General features: G+C 43.0%; 2 protein-coding genes across 2 annotated transcripts in view; both read right to left on the bottom strand.

Annotated features, from left to right (window-relative positions):
* NHEJ1 (non-homologous end joining factor 1) overlaps positions 1–20,875 on the bottom strand; it is a 77,018-nt gene that overhangs the window by 50,928 nt on the left and 5,215 nt on the right. The window contains exons 4-5 of the mRNA XM_019938915.3: positions 14,731–14,869; positions 14,094–14,152 (exon numbers count right to left, since the gene is read on the bottom strand). Coding sequence (XP_019794474.1) covers positions 14,094–14,152; positions 14,731–14,869 — 198 coding nt within the window. The remainder of the gene's footprint in view (positions 1–14,093; positions 14,153–14,730; positions 14,870–20,875) is intronic.
* The window catches only part of SLC23A3 (solute carrier family 23 member 3), a 34,836-nt gene continuing 14,535 nt past the window's right edge, over positions 575–20,875 (bottom strand). Inside the window, exons 14-17 of the mRNA XM_073807236.1 lie at positions 14,731–14,869; positions 14,094–14,152; positions 13,091–13,266; positions 575–12,119 (exon numbers count right to left, since the gene is read on the bottom strand). The gene's annotated coding sequence lies outside the window, so the exon portion shown is untranslated. The remainder of the gene's footprint in view (positions 12,120–13,090; positions 13,267–14,093; positions 14,153–14,730; positions 14,870–20,875) is intronic.

Raw genomic sequence — 20,875 nt, 5'->3', positions numbered from 1 at the left:
CTGGTTTTTTTTTTTTTTTTTTTTCTTTCTCCCTCTCTCAGTACTATTTTCAGAACTCTAATTTTATATGGTATGTCCCTTTTTTTTTTTTTTTTTTTTGGTAAATATTTGCCATGACTAAGCCAGGCACATCCAGTTTAAAAGGCTCTGTCCCACAAAACATCGGGTCTCTAATGATATGCATCTCATTAGCCTTCCCCATGAAAGGGGGTATAGAAAAAAAAAAGCAACTTACAGACTCTCTCACTTTTTATATCTAGAGAGACCTATATTTATATATGAGGACAAGCTGGAAACTGACATTCTGAGCCTCGATATGAGGTTAGTACAATGGCCATTTGATTCAAGAGCGGTCTGTGTGTCAGTTGATTGCTAGTTGATCCAGGCGGTTCTGACCAGACCAGTACAGCCAGAAACAATGCTCGAACTTCTGAGATATGAGGGCTCACTAGACCAGGGGAACAAAACTCTGGGAAGTTCTCTGACACTACATTTTCTAAAATGGAACAAAGAGAGTCAAAGGGGCACCGATATTTCCCTCCTCCACCGGTGGATGAAGTCAAAGAAAAGAAAGCTATGAGTTAAGAGAGCGCTGAGAGAGACCCCCCACTTCCAGTTAGAACTTCATACCTCCCTTCACCAAAGGGCTTCTCCAGCTGGGCAAAGCCCCAAAACTGATGGGAGGATTTCTTACTGTACATGTTAGGTTTGACAAAAGGGGCCGTGTGTACATTTACTGCACTGAACAAGAGGCACAGCATCCAATACCCACTCTCCGAGGACTGATCTGTGATGCATTTAAAATCACCTTGATCCTCCAAGAGGGAGTCAGATGAGCCCCTGCTATTGACAGTTTTCAATAAGAAATGTTGGCGGAGGGAAATAGATACATGATTGAGACACCCTGAGTGGTTGCCGAAGCAGCATCTCATGGGGAGTCTCTACTTTGTTGGCATCACCAAAGGTCCAGAGTCTTTAACTTGGTTTCCATTGGTTAGTTTAGGGATAATCAGACTCTAGAGGATTAACTGATGCTAACTAAAATCATAAGAGACCAATTTAGAAATTAAAGTACCAATTTATTAGTTTACAAGGTGAGGGCTATACTATTCCAGTGACTGATATATCTTCAGCCGATTTTTCCTGGGACGCTGAATAAACACTGAGAGTGCTACTTGCTAAACACAGAAAAAAGGCAAACACAGCAAATGACTTTATGTGATAGTTCATATACACTGCGGAAAAAACTAGCCATTCATCCTCATTCTACTCTAGCATTGCTTTGGCACTGTGCTAGACAAATTAATCAATTGTCACTCCTTGGCTTTCCTTTTCCTAAATTCTATACAACTCTGCTCCTCTGTTAGTACATCTCCTCAGACCTCATGAATTAACTATATAACAGTTTTTCTCAAATTGCTTGTAAGAGCCAAGAGGTGTGCAAGATGAAGAGTTGGAAGAAAGGGATATGGGGTAAGAAATGAGGCGGTACTTGGGGCAGAGTTCTCTAGCCATGGACCACTTCCCTATCTCAAAATGAAGTTACGGAGCTTCCCTGGTGGCACAGTGGTTGAGAGTCCGCCTGCCGATGCAGGGGACACGGGTTCGTGCCCTGGTCCGGGAAGATCCCACATGCCGCGGAGAGGCTGGGCCCATGAGCCATGGCCGCTGAAGCCTGCGCGTCTGGAGCCTGTGCTCCGCAACGGGAGAGGCCACAACAGTGAGAGGCCCGCGTACCGCAAAAAAAAAAAAAAAATGAAGTTACGAGATAGTTACGAGTCTCCCTATTGTTCGTAGATGGGTCTCAGTCTTGCCTCCTGCCCACAGAAAGTTCCAGGTGTAGCTGTGTAACATGCAGCAAGGCAATGGGACATGATGGAAGAACACTGGGCTGGAAGTTCAGAGCCCTGGGTCCTTGTGCTAAATTCTGGGTCCTGGTGCCAAAATCTACCACTGTTTTTCTACGTAAGAGTTCTTTTACCTTTGTAGGCCCTAATTGCCTCATAAGTAGAACAAAGAGGCTTGATATATCCTTAGATTGATAAAGTCCCTTCCAGCTCTTAAAATTCTATGGCTCTAATCTTCTGAACAAGATATCTGAGATGCCATAATTTCCTTCTTAGGTACTAGCCTAGGCCCTTGAGATCTATAACCTCATCTCATAAGCAATATATTTACAAACAGTTGGGTGGATTACTTCTGTAGGTAGCTAATCTCATCCACTTTATATTGATTCTTATTTATCTCAGTATCAGAAGTGATCCCAAATTGGGGGGGATATTCGGCTTGAGACTTGCGTCTCCTTAGGAACCCACTAAATTCAGCAGTTTCACTCTGCTCTTCCCCGGCTGCCGGGTACTACAGAAACCTAAATGCTAAGATGCTCATTGACTGTTCCTTCTTTACACCGAGCAGTATCATCATCCTTGTCTCAAAGCTCCTCTTCATTCCTAGCTTCACTCACACCAAGTTGGAAGGAGTTCTTTGCAATAAATATTCGAAGAAGACAATGTACAGCATCAGAACTGCTTAGGCTTCAAGGGTAAGAGTAACAGTAGCCAAAGAGCTTTTGAAGGACTCCCTCAAACCACCACACTTAGGGAGAGCCTCTCAGATTGTATAAATGAATAAAATCCTTAGATGTGTCTTTCCTTCAGCAGCTATTCACCGTACAAAATCTCTCTGAACTTGAAGCTCAAGATTCACCTCTCCCAGAAGTACCTTACCCAAACTAGCCTGATATGAACCCCAGATCCCATCCAAATGAATCTATTTCTTCCTCCTCTCAGACAACATATATTTTATGTATTTAGAATATTCTTTGCATATGTGTAAACATGGTCTAATCTCTCTCTTCAAAAGTCCATCTTTCGGGGGCTTCCCTGGTGGCGCAGTGGTTGAGAGTCCGCCTGCCGATGCAGGGGACACGGGTTCGTGCTCCGGTCCGGGAGGATCCCACATGCCGCGGAGTGGCTGGGCCCGTGAGCCATGGCCGCTGAGCCTGTGCGTCCGGAGCCTGTGCTCCGCAACGGGAGAGGCCACAACAGTGAGAAGCCCGCGTACCGCAAAATAAAAAAAAAAATGTCCATCTTTCAAGGGCAGAAACCATGTTTTAACTTCTCAGTATGACTCCACGATGTTTAATATTTCACTGGTGCTTAGTAAGTACTGTCCACACAGAGTTTAAATTTCCAAATAAAAAAACAAATAGACTAAAGATCACCCACACAGAATGAAAAAAATGCTTCCTGAGACTCCGGGGCAATTTCCCCTTTGACAATTCCCTTACGGGAGATAACAAGGATGCCCACGAATCCTGCTGTCTTGTTCCCTAAACATTGGACAGCTGAGCTGCCAACCTACAGGACTCAGACTCCCTCTCATGTTTCACTGTGGCTCATTATCCAAAACAGGTTTCACCCACAAGCGAAGGCCATCATAAGAGACCACTTTATATAAGGCTATATAAAGTCAATAGATCAGGCAAAGCTTAAAGGTAAGTCGTTGGATACTTTTGTTTTCTCTCTTCCTTTCTATAACCAGAGACATTTACCAATGTGAGAAACTTCTCCAATGCCAAGACCTTTGAACTACGAGCACTCATTATTGTGCACCTCCTACTACAGGGCACTGCAGTAGGTTCAGAATAGGAAACAAAATGAGCAAGACAGTTTTGCCCTGATGGAATTTATCACCTAACAGGGGTGATAAGTACAGAAATTCTTATATACAAGGCCAAAGTGATAAGAGACACAGGAAAGATACAAAGCATTGTGGGATCTCAGAAGAGGGAAAGAATATAGCTTATACCTTGACTTCTGTCCCTTTCACTATTTCTAGCATAACAGAAATGTCATGGAACCATCTGATTCTCTTTTTAAGTAAGGAGAATTAAATGCCCTTGGAAAGAACTGCAAAATTCCTGGATGAAAAGGCTACATCCCCTGGGGAAAGAAGAGGGAAATAGGCAGAAATCAAGTCACCTATCTTCAAAATATCACCTGTGCCTTCATGCCACCCACAAATCCCAGAGGAAGGCCTATCCCCTCACTTTGCTCCACTCCGTAGGTCCTTGCTTTCACACTGTCATTTTCCCTTCACCACCGTAAGTTTCTCCTTCTCCAGTGGCTTCTTTGTTTTCAAACACGTATGTGTCTTCTCTTCTTTAAAGGGGAGTTTTGCTGGGCCACTTCTAGCTCTCCAGCTAGCTCTCATTTCCTTTTCATTGTGAAACTTCCCGATGAGAGTTCTACACTTATTGCCTCCATTGCCTTATCAATCCACCCTTCTTTAGCTGCCTACAATCTGCTGATATTGCCCAAGATTCCGAACTGCCTGATGATCTTTCCTCAGGCAGTCAGTCTAGTCTCTATCCAGCACATGGCACGGTGGACGACCCTGCCTGGTAATGGGAAGAGCATGGGATTTGAATAGAGACAAATTCTGTGACCTGAAGTGACCCGAAGCAAATTACCTAGCCCTTGAGCTCCTGCTTCTTTATCTTTAAAATGAGGATAATATCAAACCAACCTCATAGGTTTGTTTTAAGGATTAAAAGTTATAACTTAGCTGAAGCACCTACTGCTGTACCTAACACACGAGCAGTATGTACTTGATAACTGCTAGTTCCCCTTTCTTAGCTAACTTACTCCTCTATCCAGATTCTCTTCCTATCTCACGTTTCCTTCACTGGCTCCTACTACCTTCCAATTATGATTGTTCCCCAAATCTCAATCATTGGACTTCTGTTCTTTTCTCAATGCTGTTCCCAGCAAAAGATGCTTCCATTCTCATGCCTTCAAATGCTGCTCCTTTGTAGAACATTCCCAATTCTATTTCTAGAGGTCCTTTTTCAACCTAAGCTTCAATCCTATTTTTTTAACTCTTTCCTGAACATTCCCACTTGTATGTCCTATAATCAATTTAAATCCAACATGTATTGAAAAAGATTTTCATCTTATGTTTTTAAATTAACTCTAATTATATATAAGGCTTTTTTTTTTTTAATAAGCTAAGGCATCGTTAAGTGGTCACACTGGAATGAATGGGCTTTTATGAAACCCTTCCTCTACTAGGGGACGACGAGGGAGATTCAACTGTGTGAATTGTGGCAAAATGTTCCAGAGGTATGTGAAGCTTATAGGTTAGACCTAAAAGGACTCGATATTTGCCAGAAATAAGGTATCAGTTATCACTCCCTCACTACGCAATTCTCATCTCAGTGGATTTCTCAGACCAGAGATTGAAACCAAATGAGAGACTAGCAGTGGATTTGGTGAAGCTAAACAGAAAAAAAGAAAAACAGTTTTCATTTTAGAAGAGTAGGTAACTTCCTTTGAATGAAATAAGGTGCACAGCCCCTGCGGCAGTGTCTGTTAAACTGTGTTAGCCAATCTGGGTCTAGATGTATCTAGACATGCAGGATTTAGTTTTCCACAGGCCCCTACAAACTCTGTTGTCTTTTATCCAGCTGGATACATGTTTCTGTTATATACCTACCCCCTGTAGTCATCTGAGTTTGTAACACCTGGTTTTGAGTATTTTAGGATAAGAGAATTTAAATGTGATAAAGCCCTTTACTACTGGGATTCTCAGAATCAGAAAGCCCAACTTTTGGAAATGAGTAATTTTAACCCACTTGTATTCTCTATATTAATTTCCTTCTTGTTTTCCCACAGATTTTTGGTGGGTTTTTTCCCCTCAGACTTTTAATACATCTTCTTTTGAAAGTATAAGCCCTTATAGAGCTTTGTAAAAGGAAAATAAAGAAAGAAGCCTTTTTATACATTCTTGGGGCAAAAAGAGAGAAGTGGTGACCCCTGGTAGCAGGGCTCAGTGGTGACTACAGGAATCCCAGTGAGAAAACCCCAAAGCGAAGGCAAAATTCAGAAGAAATATGGTTGAGAAACATGTGCAGCCATCCCTTCCTCCCCGGAGATTTTCATTCCAGACCTCAAATACTGGTGGACTTGTGTTTTAAATAAGGAAAACCATTCCTTTATATGCCCAAGATTAGATTTAATTGAGCCCCACCCATGATTTTTCCAGTCTGTCAATGGCACCACTATTCTTCAGATCACATAGGCAAAGCACTGACAGCCTAATCTTCCTAAAAGATCACTTTCATATGTCACTTCTCCAGTCAAAACTTCCAATGGTTTCCCACTCTCTATAACAGTAATTAACTGCAAGAAGGAAGCGCCCCATCTCCCTCCTAGGAGACGTGCCGCCGTTTGAAAATCACTGCATGTAATGATAGATGTTAATAACTGGACTGAAACGGGCAAATAAATGGATTACAGGCAGAAAAGAGCTAAAAAACATTTACCTTCAGAACAAAGCACCAATCTTCCAGGCCAGCATTTAAGGCCTCCCCACAACCTAGCCTCAAGTTATTATCTTGCTAACTTTATTTTCTACTAATCCTCACCCACTCTTCTTCTTATTTTACATCCTTTGCCCATGTGTTTCTCACCTAAAATGCCTTCCACATAGTTCCCTAGCAAAATCTGAAAGAAAGACTAAAGTCCAGTTCAAGTCATGCCTTTTACAGGAAGCTTTTTCCAATCACTCCACTACTGTGGCCCCTGTAGCCATTCATTAAGTACAGCAAGCTCTTTGATGGCAATATTGCCGTTTATGCTCATAATACATATGCACAACACTGAATACTGTAAGGATGAACTAGCTGCAAGTCTCGCGAGATCAGAGAACTGACACACACAATCGTATGGAGGATGTTCTCATGCATCTAGACTTATCCTTCTTTGTGATGCCCATGAAGAAAACTGAAAAAACATCCTCTGAATGCTATGTCTTCCTCTACATATTGAAGAACAGATATATGGCAGAGGAGCAGCCCTTCCAGACTTGGAAGAGTAAGGAAAGACTGAGGAAGGAAGAAACTTAATAACTTACTTTGGGTTCTATGACTAATGTTCTTCCCAGGATTTTGTCAGGTTCTTATTCCTTTGGTTTTTGAGATATTTAATTTCTTAACTGGCTCTAAAAAAAGAGGTTCTAGGATCTCTCAGTAATAAAAGATTCAAGGTTTATACTTCATCCCAAAATTGGGACTGTCTCCCAGTAAACTAAGTGTCAAAGAAACAAGGCAGGTAGTAGAATGGCAATCTGACAGTGATCTTCTCCTTAGGCTACTCATCTGTTTACAGTAGGGCTGTCTAAGTCTCAGGCTACCAACAGGTGATGGTTTCATGGCCTAGTCATAAGACAGTAAAAATAAGGAAGAATGGGAAGATATGATTCCTTCATCCATCAACAAATACTTCCTGAGTGCCAACTATGTGTGGAGGCATGGCTTTAAGCACTTGGATAAACCAGCACGCAAAACACACATCCTTGTCCTCATTGAGTTTATACATTCGGGCAGGGGGAAGACAGGCCATAAACCATAAGCATAATAAAATAAGTAAACTTGATGGTAATATGGAAGATAAGTGCTATGGCGAAAAAATAAGAAGTAGAGCATGGTAAAGTGAAATGGGAGTGCCAGGTGCAGAGGGGCAGGGATGTGGCTTACAGTCTTAAATAGGATAATTAGGGTAAACCTACTGAGAAGGTGACCTCTGAACAAAGACACGATTGTAGTCCATGTAGATATGCCGGCACATTTCTTGACATGCCTCCCCTTAAGAGGTGGAGCTTAATTACCCTTTCCTGGAGGAGTGTGGCCTGGACTTAGTGACTCACTTCTAACGAAGAGAATATAACAAGACGGTGATAAGGTGTCACTTCTGAGATCAAGTTATAAAGAGACTGCAGCTCCCATCTTGGTCTTGGTCTTGGTCTCTCAGCCTCTCGGATTATTGGCTCTGGAGGAAGCCAGGGCCATGTCATGTGAGCGGCCTTATGGAGAGGCCATGTAGCAATGAAATGGCACCTCCTGCCAACAGTCACATGAGAGAGCTTGGAAGTGAATTCTCCAGCCCCTTATGATGACTGCCTTTCCAGCCGAGATCCTGACTTGCGGTTTCAAGGGAAACTCTGAGCCAGAATCACCCAGCTAGCTGCTTCTAGATTCCCGACCTTCAAAACCATGTGAGATAATAAATGTTTATTGTTTTAAGCCACTAAGTTTTGGAGTAATCTGTTATACGGCAATAGATAACTAATACAGACAGAAAAGAAGGGAGGAATTTGGCCATACAAATATCTGAAGAAAGAGCATTCCAGGCAGAGGGAATAGGCAGTGTAAAGGCCTAAAGGAGGTGATGCTTAGAGTATTAGAAAACCAGCAAGAGGCCAGTGTGGCTGCAGTGGAGTGGGGGTGGGGGGAGAGGGAGGAGATGAGGTCAGAAAGGTAATAAGATCCAGATCATGTAGGATTTTGTAGGTCATCATAAGGTCTTTGGGTTTTACTCTATAAATGAAATGTGAAGCCAGCTTTGAGCGGGAGAGTATCACGATGTGATTTGTGTTTTAATAAGATCACTTTGTTGGTAATGGGCCCAGAAGGGAGGAGAAGTAGCAAGAGGGATACTAATAAAGAGGTTAATGCAAAAATGTGGGTAAGAGACAATGGTGGCTCAGACAAGAGTGGTAGCAGCATAGGTGAAATTACAGGTGTACTTTGAAGGTAGAGCCAAGAGGCTGATAAACTGGATGTAGGATGTGAAAGGACAGAAGTCAAGGATGACTCCAAGGTTTCTGGCCCTAGCAAGTAAATGGATGAAGTTTCCATCAACATGGGAGGGGGTTTTTAGAAAAGCAACTTTGGGGGTTAGGATTAGGAGTTCAGTTTTGGACATGTTGAATTTGAGATGCCATTAGACTTCCATGTAAAAATGTTGAGGAGACAGTCTGAAGTTAGGGGCAAGGTCTAGAATTAAGATTAAACTTGGGATTCATCAACAAGATGATACTTAAAGCCATGGGACTAGATGAGATCACTAAACGAGTGAAAAAAGATCAGAGCATCACGGACTGAGTCCTAAGGCACTCCAACATTAGGAGGTAAGGGAGAAGAACCAGCAAAAGATTCTGAGAAGGAACAACCAATGAGATGGGGAGAAACAGGAGAGTATTGTTCTGTGGAAGCCATGTTAAGAAAGTATATTGAAGAGAAGGAACTGACAAGCATTATAAAGGAAAAACCTAAATGGGAAAGGATTAGCCAACTCGATTGTCCTCTGTCTCCCTACTCTTCTTTTCATTTCCACATCCTGCCTGATGTCAAATTCTACAGCAGTGATAACTACAGGGGGCTGTGGGGCTAGCAGGGTAGTGTACTTATCCCTAGAGGAAGGAGAGCAGACTGAGAAAAGGAAAAACTGTCATGGAAGACTCACAAAAGGGATGACACCAGTGCAGAGTTGGGAAAATTGAACAGGAGTTTGGCATGAGGACAAGAGAATACCTGGCAAATGGATCACGAGACGTACAGGCAGGAAGCTGTCAATACTTGAACGTGATGAAAGGGTGGGGTGCTACTGGGGAGTGACAGAAGGTCAGGCTGAAGAGGTCAGCAGGACCAAATCATGAACCATCTTGTGTGGCATGCAAGGAGTTTGAACTTTACCCTGCAGCCTGTTGGGAACCACTTAAGGACTTTAAGCGAGAGAGTGACATCATCATGTTCCTGTTTTAAAGAGATCACTCTGACATAACTGCAAGTTCAACTGGAGGAAAATAAGTATTGACTGGTAGACAAGTTAGGAGGCTGTGGCATAGTCAAACCAGAAACAGGGTGGGGAATGGCTAATCTAAGGCAATGGAAGCCGGAATAGAGAAGAAGAGCAGATTCAAAAACGGGTTAATAAATTAGGCTCTGGAAGTAAGGACAAAGAGAAGAGGGCGTAACTCCCAAGTTTCTAGCTTAGAAAACTGAATGGATAATGGTACAATTCCCCAAGATAAGGAATATAGAAGAGAACTGGGTTTGGGGGGAGCAGATGATTAATTTTGGACACGTTTAGGGTATTGCATTTGGGACATCCAGGTGGGAATGTCAAATATGCAGAAAGAAATATGGGCCTGAAACATAGTGGAGATATAAAACTGGTACTCAGGGGTGTACTAGTGATAGCTAGAACTGGGTTCTGGATGAGATCACCCAGAGAGAAAGAGAGTGAAGGGTGGGAGGATGGAGGACCCAATCCTGGGTTACACTAACATTTGAGGGTAGGGAAAGGATGGAGAGCCAGCCAAGGAAACCAAGTAGAAGCTGTCTGTGAACTTAACAGGATAGCAATTTTCAGGTTAAAGAACTCTGCATCTTCCCCAGGTGTCTCTGATATAAGCTCTAGCTTCATAAGAACAGCAATGAATATCTTCATAGCTTGAAGTCTCTGCTCTAGAATCAGGCTGCAACCAGACAGGGGATGAAAATACTAAAAAAAACTAGACAGGACACAAAGGCCATGGCTACATTTAGGATGCTGAGTCAAATCAATGTTAACTATAGTTGTAGAACTATAACTATATAATAGAAATTGGTTAAGATATTACACGGAACAGATTCTTTAAGTCTTACAAGGCATTCGGAAAGCAGTTAACGGGAGTGACTGCTATGCTGAATATTCTCCTCTGAAGATAGAGAAGGAGAGAACTGCAAAAATCTCTATCTCTGCTAAGGCCTCCCTCCCCAAGGAAGCCAACTTCACGCAACTGCCCAGGTTTCGGTGTACAGGGCTGATTCCCAGCCAGGGGTTGCCAGCTGCAGAGGGCGGGGCTCTATTTTGGGCTGCCTGCTGTCCCTGAGCCCAGCCGCGTCTGGTTTGAGCAGCATGCAGCCCCAGTGACTCACACACCCATGCAAACCGCCTGTGGCTCGTGGCATGGCCTCGGAATGCCAGCTTTAGGCCAGCTCCCTCCTCACCCCATTACACTGGGATAAATAAATAAAGAGCACGCCAGCAGCCGTACAGCCTGATGGCAACCAGATGAAGAGAGGGAGGCATGGACGCGGCCAGGGGAAGGAACTCCCTCCAGTGGACCCTGCTGAGCGTGGGCCATGCCAGCCCACTCATCCTAAACTTCCTCCTTAACACTGTTCATACTGGCATGTAGTCATAGCCCCCAATTCCTTGACTGGTCTTCTATTCCTAGCCCCTAGTCCTAGGAAATGCTCTACATGGGGATGTTGCCTTCTGTGAGAACAGGGCCAGCCCTGACTTGAATGGGCACTGCCAGGAATCCCCCTCTAGTTAGGTCACCATCGATTGTCCCCCTTGGGCTCCCTGGAAATGAAAATCAGGCTCCTAAGGGGAGAGGAAAAACAAAAGGACTAAATATGGAGAAGTAACCCCTGTTCGATCCTTAAATAATCTTCCTGGCCTTAGTATCCTAGAAACCTCCCATCCTACTGCCTCCTGTGCCCTATCTCGATGTCCTCTTTCCTAGCAATAGTCCTAACGAGAAGCAGGAAAAACAGAGCAAAGGCACTGACCGCATGGCCCTCTGACATCAGCCCTGCCCCCTGCACCTTCATCCCGAGCTCTCTGTCTCTGGTTTGTTTATCTTCCTATGTTGCTTATTTTGATGGCACATCCTTCCAGCTCGGTCTTGGGTGACCCCGTGACCCTTCTGTGTCCTGTTTGTAGGACCCCAGGCAAGCAGAGTAACTGAAAAGATGCACTGGCCATAAGAAATGCTGCAGTCCCGGTAGGAAACCTTTCAGTTCTAGCAGTTCTACAGGACATTCCAAGGACAGGGCAGTGATCCCAGAGGTCATAAGAATTCTACATTATCCTAGCCCTTGACTCTCCTCTAATTTGTGTGTACGACCAGTAAAAGTAGCAAAACAAAATAGGGATAATCCTAGACTATGAGTCAAGAAGTGTGGATGGTCCGAAACATACAGCTACCACCATATGACCTTAGGCGAGTCACCTAACCCCTCTGAGGCCCAATTTCTTAATCTATGAAATGGAAAGCTACAACTATCTATCGTCCAGATCCTTTCCAGATATAATAAAATTCTATAAGTCTATGCAGTTTGGATGTGATCCACCCAGAACCTAGAGGACCAGAGTTCTTGAAGTAGTTGGTTCCAAACACCAATCCCCTTCCTGGGCTAGCACCTGTATTCCGCATGCTTTCTCATTCAGTTCTGCAGTGTTCCTCCACCCCAACAGCATGAAAGAAATGAGACTTCAGTTCTACAAATGAGAAAATAGAGGCTCTGAGAGAAGTGATTTATCCAAAGCCGCAAAATAAATCAGGAGAATAACTGAAGATCCCAAATATGGGTCTAACAAGCAACACTATATCCACAGCCCACACCACCACAATTTTCACAAAATCCCTCCAGTGTAGGTTTATCAACATATTCACCCACAAACTCGTTGAGAACCTATTACTTCTAAGCACTATGTTTGGTGCTGGGAACATAGAAACACATTCAACGTGGTCCTTGCCCTCAAAGAGTCCATAGATGAGTGGAAAAAGACATAGTCTTGCAGACATACAAACAGCATCATGACAAAGTTATAACTAGTAAAATAGAGGCATGAACCAAGGCACTATAGTAGCAGGAAAGAAGGATTATCTTTACAAGGACAGTCCGGAAAGGTCTCCCAAAGAAGCTGAAGCTGACACTTGAAAGATTAATAGAAGTTTACAAGGTAGATAAGACCAGGGCGCTGGGCATTCTAGATAAAGGAACAATGTGTGCAAAGACACAAAGGCTAGAGAAAACAGCGTTTTTGGTAATTCAAAGCCATTCTGCGTGGCTGAAGCATAAAATACACAGAGAAAAATGTTGAGAAACCAAGCTGGATACGTATGCAGGCACTAGATCAGGAAGGGACCTCCCTGCTGAGCTAAGAATAAGCATCTCATTGTTTGACTAAGGGGCTGAGGTAGGGAACTAGTATGCCATCCCAGCCTACATTAACCTCCTTAATACCCAAACCTATCTGAGAGAAAGCTATCTGAGAGAAAAATGGGGGAAGCTATCTGAGAGAAAAATGGCCTAGGAAATCTCTCTCTGTCACAGGTTTAGGTTTAATGATCTCTCTTTCCCCATGAAGACCTGAAACCTATTCTGCTTCAGGACTTAGCAACACATGCTTTCCTTCTCCTCCAGAATTACAACTGCTTCAGTAGATGGACTGAACGCTCAACTCACATGTTTTGTTCTCACTGTTGAGACCTCAAGCATCAGGAGGCTACTGCTCAATGGACAAAAGGCAGAACAGAAGGTTCCAAATCACCTGCTTTGCTCAGCCCTGTGAAAAGCACTAATTTCAGGTTCAAAAGAAGTAGGAGTCACAGTCCCTGTCCACAACAAGCTTACAAATTAGCCTAGAAGACAAGACAGAAATATAAATAATCTATACATAACACAATATTATAACAGCATTATTTACTTACACAATAAAGTACCAACCTGGGTAACACGTATAATTAGAAAATAGTGCAATAATACTAGGGTACTAACTGTACAACCAACAAGTCTCAGAAGAGTTAGAGAAAAAGATCAATATTGACTGGTATTATCAAAGGTCACTACTATTAATATTACCCCTGCTTGGCATTTAATAGATGTTTCTTTTGGCCAAGCTCAATCCTTAGAAGGGAAACCTAGGCAGGAGCTTCTGACAGGCCACAATTATCTACTCCCCATTCATTCCTTTGCCAGTCCCCTTGTATAAACACTGTGATTTTCCACAGCCTACTGTGCCCACAAGACAGTCCCCAAATGGTAGCCCTGTGCTTTTCACCTTCCTCTACTGTGGGATGTCGAAGGGGCCCAGACAAGTAATAATGACTAGCCCCCCGCTCCACAATCCAGACCTGGGATCAGATCTCAGCAAGCAAAAATTTAGCAACTGGTCAACCAAGGTTTCCAAGAGAATTCCAAACAAAATCCCTAGGTACCTTAGCAGAGATGTTTTACAAATGTTAATCAGCTCACTTTTGCCTTTTACATCTTTCCCCCTACTTCTCCCCATCTGCCCCAGGTACATCTTCAGCTTTATCAGACTTTCTATAGGTAACTTTTCCACAGAAAGGGTTCTCCAACGATGCAAGCAAACCTAACACCCAAAATGCAAGTCACCACTCAGGCACCTGGAAAGAGGAAGTAAAGCAAAGCTGCACAAGGAGAAAGGAAATAGCAAATACTCTACCTCTACCATAAACTGTCCCAAGAAGGAATTCTCTTCAAATGGCTCTGTCTTCAACCGATCTGTAATAAGAAGGGAGGCAGAAAAGAAATATGAGTCTTAGAATGAGTTTCCTACCTGTGAGATGGAAAGGGAACAGAGCCCAGGACTTCCTGGGAAAGAGGATAAAGATGCAACACCCAGAGACACCTAGTCCAGTGGGAGAAGAGGACAAACAGGAGGAGGAAAGGGTGATTAGCAATAAATGACAGGTTCATTGGCAGCAGGCGCTCTAGAAGGTTTTCCCACCACAAAGACAGGTGAAATTGAATTTTTACTCTGAAGTTGGAGCTATGCAGCTTCCTAAAGTCCCAGGTCATTTTTCCCTCATGCAATTTTATATAGCCGTTGGCCCTTTCCAGAGTCTTTCCTTCCATTGCCTAGGGCATGTCTGGGCTCAGTTACAGCTTCTATTGGATACTTGGGCCCCAGCCAGGTACTTGACGCAAAAGAAGTGTCATCTAGTCTCCAGTCCTGGTCAGCACCCAGCACCCACCCTCGGGAAAGCACCTCCCTAATGCAAATGAGTCTCCCCCTTTGCTAAGGCTCTTCGACCGTCTGTACCACTCCCGACCCAACTCCTCAAAGAATGTCCTCTCACCTCGGCTCAGCGTAGCCCCACTCTCCTGGTAGTCCTGGATCTCCAGATCTTTCATATGAAGCAATGTTGCTAGGTCCCTCACCTGACACTGCAGTGCCAGACTCATGCCCATCAGAGGACGAATCAAATGTTGGGAGACCTTCCATGGAAGAGATACCAATTAGCCAACAGATAAACACAAAGTACTCCCTAACAGTGTATAAGGTACCAGGAAAAAATACTGAAAAACAAATGTTTTCACAGGAACTTGTATTTTCATAGTCAAGCAACCCATTTACATGAATGTAAACACAAATATAATAATTAAATAAATATATGAAAGAGGTTCAAGGATTTTCTTTGTGGCACAGATAAAAGGATGGGAAGAATAAAGGAGAACATGTATGAATAGATAACCTAGAGCTGTGATTTAAAGAGAAGGATGTGGGGTTCCCTGGTGGTGCAGTGGTTGAGAGTCTGCCTGCCGATGCAGGGGACACAGGTTCGTGCCCCAGTCCGGGAAGATCCCACATGCCGCGGAGCGGCTGGGCCCGTGAGCCATGACCGCTGAGCCTGCGCGTCCGGAGCCTGTGCTCCGCAACGGGGGAGGCCACAACAGTGAGAGGCCCGCGTACCGCAAAAAAAAAAAGAGAGAAGGATGTGATACAGGTGATAAGAGGTAAGTGTGGACTCAACTCTCAGCAAAAACTGAGAGATGAAAGCAGAAGATCCAAGTAACCTCTAAGCAAGTAAGTGCAACTAAAACAGAGTATGCTAGCTGGAGTGTAATAGAAGACAAATATCAACAGAAAGTAGAGAACTGTGAAAGTCAAATCAGACCCAGACACCAATTATGAACCATTTCAGGGCTGATGATAGCCCAGAATGAGGCCAGAGTTTCCATCTGTTCCCACAAATGCAGCAAAGTCTAAGGTCACTGTTGTAATAGAAACAAGCCAGTCACCAAGAGACCAGCCTAGGAAGGAATAAACCACCCCTCCACACAGCTTGCTCTTAACCAGAGGTAAGAAGGATGTAAGCATGGCTACACTGCAGCGCAGCTAGAGTGATGTTCTCATATGATAATGCATAGCTATATAGAATAACCATTCCATTCACCTATACAAGGTGTCCATTAGCCGTCCAAAAAATTAGCTAAAATCGATAATTTGTGGCTGGGGGATATTATGAAAGTTCCTTTCCCTTCCCCCAAGGAGATGAACTAAAGGAGGCAGTGAGAAGAAACGCCCTAGATCAGAGGTCAGCAAACTTTTTCTGTAAGGGCCAGAGTCAACATTTTCAGCCCTGTGGCCCATATAGTCCCTGTCACAATATTCAACTCTGCTGTTGTAGCAAGAAAGCAGTCATAGAAAACATGTAATAAATGAGGGTGGCTGGGTTCCAGTATAACTTTACAAAAATAAGCAGCAAGCCAGGTTTGGCCTGTTGGCCATAGTATGCCAACCTGTACCCTAGACCTAAAAAGGATAGCTTTTAGACAAGAAACCTCACAGAGGCTTGAAGTGAGGAAAAGGTACTAAAGTGGCCCATAAGATGTGCAAGCCAGACTCATCTGGATCAGGATCAGAAGTCTGGACTCTTCAGACTTGTACGTTTTCATTTCCATTAATTTTCTAGTAAAACTTATTACTAAAAATTTCAGGTGTATTGTGGCTCAAACTAACAGGAAATGATTCTTTTTCTCTAAAAACAGAGTAGAGGAGAAGACACTGGGTGTGCGTTAGGGTTGCGGGAGGTTAGGGTTTAGTGGCAGCAGCTTTTGCACCAGCACCAGGACCCAAGAAACGCAGGGTAACAGTGCAGAGTGGAAGGCCGGCAATCAGGTCCAGCTATAGACACCCGTCACTTCTTTCTGTCACATAGCACATCCCAACCTAGAACTGTCTCCCAGCTCAGTCCTTAGTATAAACTTAAACCTCCAGGAAGTACTGTTCAGAATGTGACAGAAGCTCTGCTTTTGGAAAATGTATCTGCTCTAGACTCAACTCTCTTTCCTAGGAATTGTTTTAAGTTTGCTCCTTCTCAAGGGAGATCAGGAGGAAAAATAGGTGAATACTTGTATGAAAGCAAGCCAATGTTTGGTGAGTTGAATTGAAAATAATTGCCACTACCAACCAAGCAGCATCACCATCCATCTGCTGGCAGCACTCAAATAACAGAAATTCCTAGAGTTAATAACCAACCTTTCTCTGGGGGCTACTTTCACAGCAATTCCTTTGAGTAGTGGTAAATATAACAGCATGAAACATGATGAGGAACAGTTTTTAATCAATGCTATGTCTAATTAAATGTGGTAATTATTGATAGGACTCCAATGTCTATAGAGCATTTTTTAAAAGCTTTTTATCCTTAAATATTTCAACTTCTCAAATAATTTCATAGGATTGGGTTACACCACTCCGACTCATTGGGGTATAACTCATTTCAAAGTTAGTTGAACCCTAACTTAGATCAATTAATTAGAATAAAACATTGTGGCTGAAGCAACAGATTTCAAAGCAAATCCACAGACACTACAAAGAAAAATCTTGAAGTGCTTTAGGAGGCTGGGACACTCCCTCCCCTTCATTTACAGACAGCAACATATGAAAAGATGCAGTTCAATAAATCAATTCAACAAATACCTACTGGGTGCTGAATACACGCTCTGACCCTGTGAGGCTTCTGCCCTCAAAGAGATCACAACAATTAAGGAAGTCAGGAAGTGTGGTGGATACAGAACAGGAGTCGCCAATCTTCTCCAGAGGAAAAGCTATTTATAATTTTCCCCAGCATCTTCAGATTTCCCATAGAAATGCTCATAAGTCATAGGCAGAAGAGCAGGATGGCAGTTACCAATCCCAAGATGAAACGTATCATGTTTGGATATAATGAAAAGAATAGTAGACTGGGAATTAGGAGACCAAGATTCTAGCCCTGGCTCTCATAGCACCTAGATGTGAAAATGGCTTAACCCCAAGTACTCTCATGGTCCTTGTCTTTTTTATTTTTATTTTATTTATTTATTTTTAAAATAAATTTATTTTATTTATTTTTGGCTGCATTGGGTCTTCGTTGCTGCACGCGGGCTTTTTCTAGCTGTGGCGAGCAGGGGCTACTCTTTGTTGCAGTGCGCAGGCTTCTCATTGCGATGGTTTCTCTTGTTGCGGAGCATGGGCTCTAGGCGCGCGGGCTTCAGTAGTTGTGGCTCGCAGGCTCTAGAGCACAGGCTCGGTAGTTGTGGTGCACGGGCTTAGTTGCTCTGCGGCCTGTGGGATCTTCCCAGACCAGGGCTCGATGGCATGTCCCCTGCATTGGCAGGTAGATTTTTAACCACTGAGCCCCCAGGAAAGCCCCTTGTCTTTTTTTAAAAAGACAAATTATGGAGTTGGACTATTTGCTCTCACAGGCCCACTATAATGCTAAGGTTAAGTAATATTACATGTGTTCTCTTATTTAATCCTCACATCTCTGTGGTAAGGTCAGGATTGGTATCGCCATTTTACAGATGAAGAAACTGAGTCTCATAAAAATTCAGTAACTTATCCAAGGTAATACAAGTAGTCAAAGTGATGGAGCTGAGTTACAAATTCAGGTCTGCCTGTGCTCCTTCTACCACCCAAAAAACCTTCAGATGTGACTCCTGGGAATCATAATCTGGCCAAAGAGGTGACAAATTTGAAACTCAAAATATGGAATATAAAGAATTACACTAGAAAAAAAAGATAAGAATAACAACAACAAAAAAGAATTACATTAGATACTAGGAAGAATAGACAGTGGGAAGGAGGAGGGGGTGATGAAGAGAAGCTGGCCAGAAGTGGAAATGGGCTTAGTGTTAGAAAGCTTTGTATATTCCATAATATCCTGCAGAGACATAAAAAGTATTACATTATTAATGTGAATGTGGTAGGGAGTGTGGGGAAATAGGTACTCTCCGACATGACTTGGAGGAGTTAAGCTGCACAGTCTCTCTGGAAGACAACACAACATTACGTTAGCGAGATCAAAGATGCAAATACTCCTTGATTCAGCTATTCCCCTTCTAGAAATTTACTCACACATTTACACATAGAAAAAGTAAATGCAGGGCTTCCCTGGTGGCGCAGTGGTTGAGAATCCGCCTGCCGATGCAGGGGACGCGGGTTCGTGCCCCGGTCCGGGAAGATCCCACATGCCGCGGAGCGGCTGGGCCCGTGAGCCATGGCCACTGAGCCTGCGCATCCGGAGCCTGTGCTCCGCAACGGGAGAGGCCACAGCTGTGAGAGGCCCGCGTACTGCCAAAAAAAAAAAAAAAAGAAAGAAAATGCAGGATATTCACTACATATAAAAACAAAAGAATGGAAACAATTTAAGTGTCTACTAGCAGCAGAGCAATTAAACACACGTTGATAAACTCATTCATCAAAATGCTATGTTGCCATTAAAAAATATTAAGGCAGGTCTTCTAAATGTAATGCTGTGAATGATTTCTATGTTCTAAAACTAAGTGAAAAAAGCAAGGTACTGAACACTGTGAACAGAATGTTGCCATTTGTGAAAATACATATATCTAGATATGTATTTGACTATATCAGTATATTCATATGTACTGATATATATATATACTGATATATATATGTATATATACATACATATACACACACATATATATGTGGCTTTGCTTGAGAATTCACAAGAAGCTGACAGCAGTAATTGCTTCAGAGAAGGAAAATGAGGGACTGGAAAGGGAGTAGAAAGAAGACCTATTTCTTCCCTACATACCCTTAAATGCTATTTGAAGTGTTTGCCTTTTGCATGAGTTACTCATTCAAAAAGAATTAAATAAAAACTATGACAAGAATGAGTAACAAACAAAAATTATGACTGTGTGACCTCATAGACACACACACAAGCCTGAAATAGTATCCGCCTACATCCTTACCGGTGTCCACTGGCTCTAACTTTTTCCCTATAAAGCTTCCTCAGGTACAGGGATTTCCCTGGGATGGCATTCTTCTTCTTTTAATAATATACCTTGAAGCATAATTATTAATAAATTGTTCTCCCCATGGCCAACCAAGATTCATTCCACTCTAAACACTGTTGCCTCTTTTTATTTATTTATAATTTATTTTATTTGTTTATTTTTTTGGCTGCATTGGGTCTTCATTGCTGCGCGCGGGCTTTCTCTAGCCGTGGCGAGCGGGGGCTACTCTTCATTGCAGTCCGCGGGCTTCTCATTGCGGTGGCTTCTCTTGTTGTGGAGCATGGGCTCTAGGCGTGCAGGCTTCACTAGTTGTGACATACGTGCTCAGTAGTTGTGGCTCATGGGCCCTAGAGCGCGGGCTCAGTATTTGTGGTGCACGGGCTTAGTTGTTCCGCGGCATGTGGGATCTTCCCGGACCAGGGCTTGAACCCGTGTCCCCTGCATTGGTAGGCGGATTCTTAACCACTGTGCCACCAGGGAAGCCCCTGTTGCCTCTTTTTAAATTGCAGCTCTCCAATTAGAGGAATTTGCCTAGAATATCTAGGTTTTCTTCACCCATTACTTTCAATTATAATATCATTATACAAGTGTTCTTTACTGTATTCTTTTGAAAGAAAAACTATTAGAGCCCATCAGCTTCCAACAAGAACTGCCTCCCCAATCTCACTCTTCTGAATTTCCAGGGCTGTGTGATATAAAATGAGAGTAGCTATTGCTAGGGCTTCCCCAAGGCTGCCCAAATGTTTTGGTGTCATAACAAGCATTATTGAGGGAACAGTGCCTCCTGGTGTTACTTAGAAAAAGTTACAGTGGTTTTGAACAAGATAAATTCTACCTAAAGCAAGGTGGAAACTTTCACAAGAAGTTCAATTAAAATCAACAAAACTGAGTGATTATTATTTGCTAAGCACTGTTAATGGGCCTTAAAAATTCAGAGGTTAGTATTCTCCAAACACTCAAGACTAGCTTGGGTCAAAAATACTAGATCAAAAACAGGGAACAGTTTATTGAAAAGCACTTTGTTCCATCACCCTATTGTTGCCAAAGCATCACACTACCTCTGGGAAACTAAAGAAGGGAGACAGGAAATGATGCCCATTTGTCTTCAGATCCCTCTGCTGATAAACCTACAACCTTAGGACCCCCAAAGAAGACCCTGTCCTCTAATGCTAAAACAAGCTCTGTTTCTATAAAAGG

This window comes from Tursiops truncatus, chromosome 7, assembly GCF_011762595.2.
Source record: "Tursiops truncatus isolate mTurTru1 chromosome 7, mTurTru1.mat.Y, whole genome shotgun sequence".
Taxonomy (NCBI): domain Eukaryota; kingdom Metazoa; phylum Chordata; class Mammalia; order Artiodactyla; family Delphinidae; genus Tursiops; species Tursiops truncatus.
This window is presented reverse-complemented; position numbering and strand designations above follow the sequence as displayed.